Source organism: Rhopalosiphum padi, chromosome 2 (genome assembly GCF_020882245.1).
Source record: "Rhopalosiphum padi isolate XX-2018 chromosome 2, ASM2088224v1, whole genome shotgun sequence".
Lineage (NCBI taxonomy): Eukaryota > Metazoa > Arthropoda > Insecta > Hemiptera > Aphididae > Rhopalosiphum > Rhopalosiphum padi.
Window position 1 is genome coordinate 25082130 of NC_083598.1, and position 10141 is coordinate 25092270.

Consider the following 10141-nt stretch of genomic DNA (forward strand, 5'->3'; position numbering starts at 1 on the left):
TGACTTAAATTTATAACTCCTAAACAATTAAAAAAAATTTTAGCTCAAATATTGTATGTAATTATTGTTGTTATAACAATAAAACATTACTGTCAACTATTTTTCATTTAGCTAAACAGCAAATAGTTTAAAATAATTAGTTTCTATTTGTGTAGTAAACATTTTACCAATTAGGACATAGGTACGTATATTTACTAATACATAAGTACTCCTAATATCTTTAATATTAATAGTGTTTTTTTTTTAAAAAAATACAATATTTTTGTAGAACAATTAATTGTATTATTTTTACATAACTGAAAATTGTTGTTTTCAATAATGACTCATAAAGCCCATTCATTGCAGATACCACATGTCAACATATAAACGGAAAAGTCAACTATATAAAAATGCCTGTTATAGTGTTATAACTGGTATAGCTTTATTTTATCTTATGAGTTATAATCAATAAAATTAACTATGAAATAATTGTACGATAAATGTTTATGTATATATATACTTTAAATTATATTTAATACAAATTGAGTAACATGTTAACAATTACGTATTATTGATAGCCGATAGGTATATCGATATAAAATATTTTTTTGTATTAGTAGCTGGATTTCAATTTTATATATGTATACACTATACCTACTTCTTGATAGCGTGATGTCTCATTACATTATTTTTTAAATAATTATAATGAACAAAATTATATAAATTTATTTATAATAAAATTGTATTTTATACTTCAATAAATAAACATAAACTTTTAACTTTTCTACATAAATAGAATTTAATATTTATTTTAATTAATGATACAAAATATAATACATAATGATCACATAATTTATAAGAAAATAAGGAAACCTCTTTTAAATAAATTTAGCTTATTTATTAAAATTAATTATTTTTAAATTGTATTTACTAAAGCATTGCAAAATAATCATTTTTATGAAATTGGTTTATAATTATTAGCAAAATATTTTTAATAACTAAACTTAAATTGTGTAAAATAAATATTCTCGATCTATTATCAATTATGCCTACAGATTGTAATGCATAATATACTAATGATTAAAAATATAGTTCGTTACTCTAATAAGTTATAACTTATAACCTTTTTATTTTAAAAATGTATACTTATAAGTTATAGATTCTGAATAGAGCTATGAATAATTTTTTTTTGTAAACACTTAAAGTTACAATGTTAAAATTTAACGAAATTCATTAGAATTACAAAAATAAAATGTAATACAAAATTGAAGATTCCTAATAAGTTTTTTACAGAAACCTACGTAAAATTTAAATAAAAAAATTAGGTATCTACTATTTTGTCTATAGACGTTTTAAACTTTTAACTTTCAAATTCAAATTTTAATAGAATTTGATATACCTACAAATAAAAAATAACGATTTTAATTATTTTATTTATAGTACACAATATAATTTTAAACTATAATTATACGACTAAACTATTCACACCGTTCTACGGTACCCACTGTTTAAGTTATAAAACAACTGTATATCTGAATAAAATAAAATATGTGTTTTGTTTTTGGAAGTAATTATAGTTGAATCTACTCATGGACGTGAGTGCCATTTAGTGATAACAAGAAGATCATACCTCGCCAGCATTAAAGATAAACAATTTTTTTCCTTTGGATAATATCTATTTATTTTAATAACGATAATACTAGTAATATAATAATATTACGTGTCACATAACGCGTGACTGGTGGTGTATAATGTAAGAGATTAGAAATTATATAACTATCGAAATCAGAAAACCAAACTGTTTTACGTTTGGGTATCTATACCTATTTCCTACATATACTTGCTAGTTGCTATTGGCTACTATTGATTGTAATTTATGATAGTAATTAGTACTATAATAGTACCGATAGATCGTACTAGATTATTTCATCAGCTTTCATTATTTATGCGTATTCTTTAGTTATATCGTTATATGACACATTGTGATTGTCATTTATTTACTAGTAAAATTCATATTACTCATTAGTTTTTAATAAAGCAATTTTATTGGTTCTTATTGGTTCTTAAATTGTTCGTTGGATAAAATGCTATAAATGATAAACACTAATTCAAAGCTCCTCAAAAGTTATTTATTTCTCAATTAAAAAATTATGAAAATCTATACTCACAAAATGTTTATAAGGCGTTTGAAGTTAGTATTTAGACAAAAATTCTTTTTTTTTAATTTATAAACTTATTTTCAACCTCCTCCTCTCTACATTTTGACAAATATACACCCTTAAACCTACCGTATGATTTATATCTAAAATAAAAATAAAAAACTAATAGCAATTTAAATGTAGGTTTAGTAAAATATCTTAAAATATAGGCTGATGACCATCTTTACACGAAATCGTTTTTCGTATGCAATGACTTATCATTGAATTCAAATTTAACATATCCGCTGTGACCTTCTCAATGATGAGGTATATTTGAAACTTTCTATATACAACGGCAAAGCGATTTTCCGGTTTTTTTTTATTGACAGTCCCGTTATTTGTGATTTTTTAATTTTATAATTTTACTAAAAATATAAATATATAGGTATCTAACAAGAGTACCGACAATTCATTAGAAATTATTCCAAATAAACATAAGTGTTAATATGAATTAGGACCATGTAAATATGAATTAATTTTAATCATTTTTTAAAATTATAGTATGTATATTGTGTATATAGTTATGCAAGCTTATTGCTGCAGTTACTTTTTCTCCGCATTCAAAGGATATTAAAATGCCAACCTTTCTCTTCATTTTTGAAGCATAATATTTTTGACTGTCCTTTTAGATTTACTATGAATGGATGTTAAAATCTCATATTAACCATATTAATCTATGTTATGAACACTACTACACTAGTTATCTTTGTGCACCCAATATTACAATACTGTCCCTTTCCGCTATGTACCAAAATATAAATAAAAATTAAACAACGATTCTGACACAAAAAAAAACACGAAAATATATTCAGTATTCAACGAGAAAATCATTACATCAAAATTACGTACCTAATCGGATAAATCATTGAATTTTACTTAATTGTATAATAATTTCGCTAAATAAAGCAAAAAAAATCGAAAATAAAAAGGACGAAAAACAAGAATGTGTGTATATTATCAATATTTAAATACAAGTCCATTTCGATTACCACTTTCGAAATTTAATACAAAACCTTGACAGTAATATAACTATTATGTACTTAAGAATAGATTATGAACGGAACGATGAATGTATTGATTTAACCATGAGGCGTGTTTTTTTATATGTGTGTGTCTGAATAACTTTTTGGAGCAGTAAAAATGCTTCGATTTTTAAAAATGAACGTAGTTTTTGGTAGAAAATTGAATTTAGTTGGTACTTTAAGGTTCAAAGGTAAATAATTTATAGAATTAAATTTTATAATCAGGAAAAAAACAAAATTTATGATGTATTCTTACTAATTTATAAAGGTGCTATAACATTTTGGTAAATAATTTTCTGTTTAATCTCATTAAAGCAATGAAAAATAGAACTACACATAAAAAAAGATTATAAACAGAAAATAATAAGAGTAAGGTTTATCCAAACACCAAAAGTGGTAAATAATTATTTAAAACATTTTATTTTCACATTTTCTCAGCGTTATGTTACTATTATTTCTAAAATAATTAAAAAATGTAAAAACAAAAAAATCATTCAAATCCCCCTTTTTTAGATTTCTATAAATCTATATTAAAAGTGCAAATTAACACAAAACTTGTTGAGCTTCTTCGCTGTTACTAAAAGTACTCTCCAACATAGAAAAAAATAATAGAAATTAATTATTACTGATCTAATTATTTTAAATACTGCTTTTATACAAGGTACCTACATAAAATTATTTTTATTTTAGATGTGTAGTACTGTTGTACCAGTATTATATTTTGTTTACTTCATATTTGCACACAAGTACGAATTATTCTGTTAACAATCCCATTATAAATGTACCCAAAATAAAATCCGTACACAATCGTATATTTTACTGAATAGTTCGTGATGTATACAACTGGCTTGAACAGTAGTAATCCAAACTTAAACGAGTGGTCAACGTCTGCTATAATATAGTCACTCTGTCTTGTCTTGTATACGGAAGTATATTTTTTACTTTTTAGATTACATAAATAATATATTATTATGTAGATATAACATATATTTTCTCATTATACGTATACTTTTATTATTTATTAACTATTTAGTACTTATGAATGTAACACATTTAAAATAATAGTTTTATACGTAACCCTGCATTAATCAATGGACTAATTCAGTAATACATAAAATTGTAAATAAATTAAAAATGTTATGATACATAGTGACATTATATTTTATGAATACAAAATAAACAATTAGTTAGTGAGTAGTTACTAAAGGTTTGTTTTAATTACTTTTCCATAGTTCAAATAATTAAGTTAAGGTTAAACACAAAATATGTATTTTGAAATAAGACAGTTAATTTTTAATAATATAGGTGTTAAATATGAAATATAAGTAGTTCAATTATTACTGTAATATATTTTATAAATTTCATTTAATTTCCATTTTTAATATTTTAATTTAATTTCATCACATATACACATTGTATTTTTATTAATTTAAATGCAAAATAATAATATCCCTGAAACATATATATATTAAATAGTATTTCTATTTTATATAACCGATGGTTATGTAGGTACTAGGTACGTGTTAACTATAGCCACTTAGGTACTTACGTTCTATATCATATAAGCATATTACACATATTATTAGATGATTTATAAAATAATCAGTAGAAACAAAGAATATATTTTTTTTGTGGTTAGAATATTGAAGTGCTTAATAAATTTAATTATGTAGAAGGTTTATAAGAAAATTAAAATTGCTCACTTTGAAATTTATATCAAAATTAACTTAAAAATTTAATCATTAGTACCTCTTATTTGTAGAAAAATTAATTTTACAAATTAAATAAAAATTTAATACGATTGATAAAATTCTGAAATAAAAAATATTTTAATTCTATTTTAATTTAATAAACGGGCATTTAAGTCTCTTAAAATAATAAAACCAGTTTGATCCTTAATCTTGGTCCTTGGACAGTTGGAACCAGGCTCTCACAAAATATGAGACAGAAACACATCGTAGGTACCATAATATTATCATTATGAAAATCCAAAAAACATAATGGAATTTAAAGAACACAATTATTATTTAATACTATCTATATGGCAGTGAAATAAAATCATATAATTTATACAAGACAGTTTTTGTGATAAACTACAATATAATTTAGATAGGTGTATATTATAATCATTATGATTAAACTTAATATGATTTTCTAATCGTTATGTAAACAAATGTACCATATACCAGATACCCATACTTGGATATCAACAGACAACAGTTTATTTTCCTTATTCAAAGGCATAAAAAATTAATTTGTATTTTGTAGAAGTGTTATTACACAACTCAATGAAAGCTCTGATTATTTAACATAACACCAGGGCCAAAACCGTAATTTGGGGTAAGAGCCTGTTTGTATAGTATTACATAAAAATATTTAAAAAAGGAGTATTATTTTTCCCCCCCCATTTGTAATGGTTAACGTGATGACATGCGCGTCTTACCTACTTATTGCCATTCACAAAACTACATATAACATATCGATGAACCACGGTGGGGCCGAGTATAAAATCAGTGTGTCGGAAGTGAGTGAAAGTGAAATCTCTTCCACAGCTCTTGGTTAACAAGTGAACTCCAAGTACCAGGTAATTTTGAATTTTATTAAATATATAAACTTAAGTAAAATTATTATTTTTTTATATACAAATAGTAAATTTAGTACTATTTTTTTTTTTTAATGTTTTCATTACGGGTTTTAAGATAAATTTTAAAGCCATTATTACTATTTAAACAATAGTATTTTAAAATAAACAAAAATTCAAATATAATACATATAAAATACAATTTTAAATAGATACTATTAAAATACATTCATATTAATAAGTAATAAGAATCTAAAAATTGCGTTTAAAATATATATATATTCCATTATCTACTTTAGAGTATACAAAGAAAAAATATAACTCGTAAGAAAGATTTTGATTTAATCCATAGTTAGATATACATTTAACCATCATAGTGTAACTAATATGTATTAGCATATACAACCTATATATTAGCCATTTGAGGATTATTAGGATATTCGATTATTATATTTTATAAATGATAAAATAGCATTAAAAATAGATTTAACATTGTTTTTTCTACATATTTTTTCATAACTAACTACATAATTACACAATGTTGTAAACAATCTTAACTAAATTCAAAAAACTAATTTTTTTTTGCTATTGTTTAAAACAGAAGATATTAAAAAACACTATAACTTTTTTATAAATATATCGAAGTAGGTACAAAAAAAACGTATTGGTACATTATTACCTGTTATTTTAGCTATTTGTTTGGCGGTATATTAACATCGTAATATTATAATAATAAATAAAAATACAATCGCTAACATTTTCTTGAAGTTGAATCAATTATTTTTAATTAATATTTTCTCATCAACAAAATTATTGAAACATAATATATTTTGAAATAATTTAAGTACAATAATAATTGACCTCAATATTATAATTTTTCGTTATTTAATCGTTTATTAGATACATAATTATTATATTCAGATATTTGAAAGAATTCCAAAACACATAAAAAAATAATGTTTATTATTATTGGATAAATATTTTAGCAAAATGTAATTTAAATCGGGAAGTAAATAGGTGCATAGATTATTTAAGAAGGAGATGTTAACTGAACATGATATAATGTTGGTATTACACAATGTTTACGAACAGACCAGTTTTAAATTTTGTAAGAGAATAATATGAGAAAAGGAAAGTGAATGACCGGTTCTGTCCGCTTCCGACGGGCGAAAGTACTAGACAATTTAAATTCCACCTCGCGTATAGCTTACTTATATAACACATTAATTGACATACGTAATAGTTATATAGCTATATAATATTATTAGCTATTGAGGTCGTCACATATTTTACTTCTCAGTATTTTTTCACGGTCAAACTTTACACGTGCATTTATTAAATAATAATAGTCAGCAGCTACTACTATTGCATCATTGATAATATATTTATGTACATAGGATGTGGATACTCGTGCTAGTACTATTCAGCGTCGTAGTAGCGCTTCTGTCATATTTGGACATGAGAAAACCAAAAAACTATCCACCAGGTAATTATGATGATATTAATCATCATTTTTTTTCATCTATATATTATATTATTAATTAAAGCTAATTTAAAAAATTAAAAATGTGTTTGAACTAGGTCCAAAATGGTTACCAGTTTTGGGAAGCGCTCTAACCGTAAATTCACTTAGGAAACAAACTGGGTATTTATATCGTGCTACTATTTGTCTAGCGGAATCGTATGGACCAATTGTTGGTCTAAAAGTCGGAAAAGATAGACAAGTAGTTTGCTGTGGATATAATGCAATTAAAGAAATGTTAACTAAAGAAGAATTTGATGGACGACCACAAGGGCCATTTTATGAGACTAGAACATGGGGCACACGAAGAGGTAACTATAAGAATTAATAATTTTATGTTTAAAAAATGTAATACTTGCAAAATTTTGATCACTATTTCAGGTCTTCTACTGACAGACGAAGAATTTTGGGTAGAACAACGAAGATTTGTATTGCGCCATTTGCGAGAATTTGGTTTTGGAAAAAGAACAATGGCTGAACTTGTACAAGAAGAAGCCGTTCAATTAGTTGACGATTTCAAAAACAAAATCGCCAAGTCTAAAAATGGTACTGGTGAAGTGTTTGAAATGAGAGACGCTTTCAGTGTAGGAGTTTTGAACACTTTATGGTCAATGATGGCAAGCAAAAGATACAATGAAGATGACATAGAATTAAAAAATCTACAAGCTTTGTTAACTGAACTTTTTGCTAACATCGATATGGTAGGTGCTTTGTTCAGTCAATTCCCGTTTTTAAGATTTATTGCTCCCGAAGCATCTGGATATAAATCTTTCGTCGATATTCATCAACAAGTATGGAGATTCCTTAAAGCAGAACTCGATGATCATAAGGAAACATTTATTTTAAACCAACCAAGAGATTTAATGGACGTGTATTTACAAATGTTACATTCACAAGACAAAAAAGAGAGTTATTCGGGTATGTGCATATTATCATTTTTGTTTGTGTATATAATAAAACATTTTTTTTTTGTTTCAATATTTTCAGAATCTCAGCTCTTAGCTATCTGTATGGATATGTTTATGGCTGGATCGGAAACTACTAGCAAATCTTTAGGATTCGGCTTCCTGTACCTACTTCTAAACCCAGAAGTTCAGAAGAAGGCCCAAGAAGAAATCGATAGAGTGGTCGGTCGAGACAGACTTCCCACCCTAAATGATAGGCCTAAGTACATACATAACTATAGTTAGATTATAACATATTTTAATACATAATTATAATTTTAGTAGTTATAATTTGTTCTTGGTAAACATTAATTTATTAACACACATAACGTCTGTATTTTAGTATGCCTTATCTAGAAGCCCTCGTATTGGAGTCGGTTAGAGTGTTTATGGGACGAACTTTCAGTATCCCACATAGAGCTTTGAAAGATACCACATTGCAGGGTTATCATATTCCTAAGGTATGACAATGGTATATTTTTTAACTAACTAAATCAGAAATAATATATGTTTACTTTATTTTATTAGGATACAATGGTGATTGCTAATTTTGCTGCATTACTTAATGATGATGACGTATGGGACCACCCAGATAGATTTTTGCCAGAACGATTTATTGGTTGCGATGGAAAATTAATTGTTCCAGATGAATACTTGCCATTCGGATACGGTAATAGTCGCGATCATGCGTTTTAACCCCCCCCCCCCACCCCCTCCCTCAAAAAAAAAAAATTAGTATATTAAAATTAAATGTGGTATTTTTTTTAGGTAAACATCGTTGTATGGGACAAACACTCGCTAGATCAAATATATTTTTATTTTCTGCTTGTCTATTACAAAACTTTGATTTCTCAGTACCAGAGGGCCAAGCACCACCAAGCACATTAGGCGTTGACGGAGTAACCCCTTCACCTGGAGAATTCAGTGCTTACGTCAGTCTCCGGTCGTGATAATATATCTAAATTTATATTTAGAATTTATGAATTTTAGTCTTCATTCTTTGACCTTAAATCAAAGACAGATTGAAATTTTTAATTAAATTTTAAATAATATTATTTTTATACTTTTTTATAATAATATTATATTATAATACTAACGTAGTATAAATATTAACGTATACTATTGTATGGTTAAATGACTGAATGATTTTACAACCAAACAGTATATAGTATTGTATGGTCTATACTACGATTTCTGAATCCAAAAATGTATTTTATAATTTTAGTTATAAGATATGTAATAATAAATTGAACTATTTTCTAGTATAGTATGTGCATCATGTGTATTTTTTTTATAAAATGTGATTAATTTATATTTATAGATATATAAACTATATCTATTCAATAACTATTTCTTTATAGCAGCTAATTAAGTACTTAAACATGGAATACGATAAACCATTTATATATATATATATATATATATATGTTTATATTCAATATTATAGACAGGTACCATGTATATTAGATTTAGATACTAGTACCATTAAAACATATTTATGAGACAAAAATATGGTAAAATAAACCAAATACATAATTCATATATTCTTAACTAGGGATGGAAGTTTGGACTCCTCAATTCCCTTTCGAGGCTTCGAACCATATATTAGTTTTCATAATATATCAAGCGATAACATCTGGTTGGTGTTATAGTGTTATTGAAAATTGTAAAGATAATATTTAACAATGTTATAACAATATATATATATTATATATATTATTTACAATATGATGTAATATATTATTTATATTATGAATTCCTCCCTCCTAATTAGAAAATTCCTGATTGTGGTATTGAAAAAATTATGCACATTAAATATTCTACGCTATATGTGCCAAACAATTTGATTTTGTTTATGATGATATATAATATAATTGTAAAAGAACTATAAGATC

The 10141-nt window shown here is 25.2% G+C and overlaps 1 protein-coding gene across 1 annotated transcript; it reads left to right on the plus strand.

Moving 5' to 3' along the window:
• Window positions 1–5651: 5651 nt before the first annotated feature.
• LOC132921718 (probable cytochrome P450 303a1) lies at window positions 5652–9516 on the plus strand. The gene is made up of 8 exons (XM_060984888.1): window positions 5652–5783; window positions 7178–7266; window positions 7362–7613; window positions 7684–8220; window positions 8290–8470; window positions 8590–8707; window positions 8775–8916; window positions 9015–9516. The coding sequence occupies exons 2-8, from the start codon at window positions 7179–7181 to the stop codon at window positions 9194–9196; spliced, it is 1500 nt and encodes a 499-aa protein (XP_060840871.1). The 5' UTR covers window positions 5652–5783; window position 7178; the 3' UTR covers window positions 9197–9516.
• The last annotated feature ends 625 nt before the right edge of the window (window positions 9517–10141 follow it).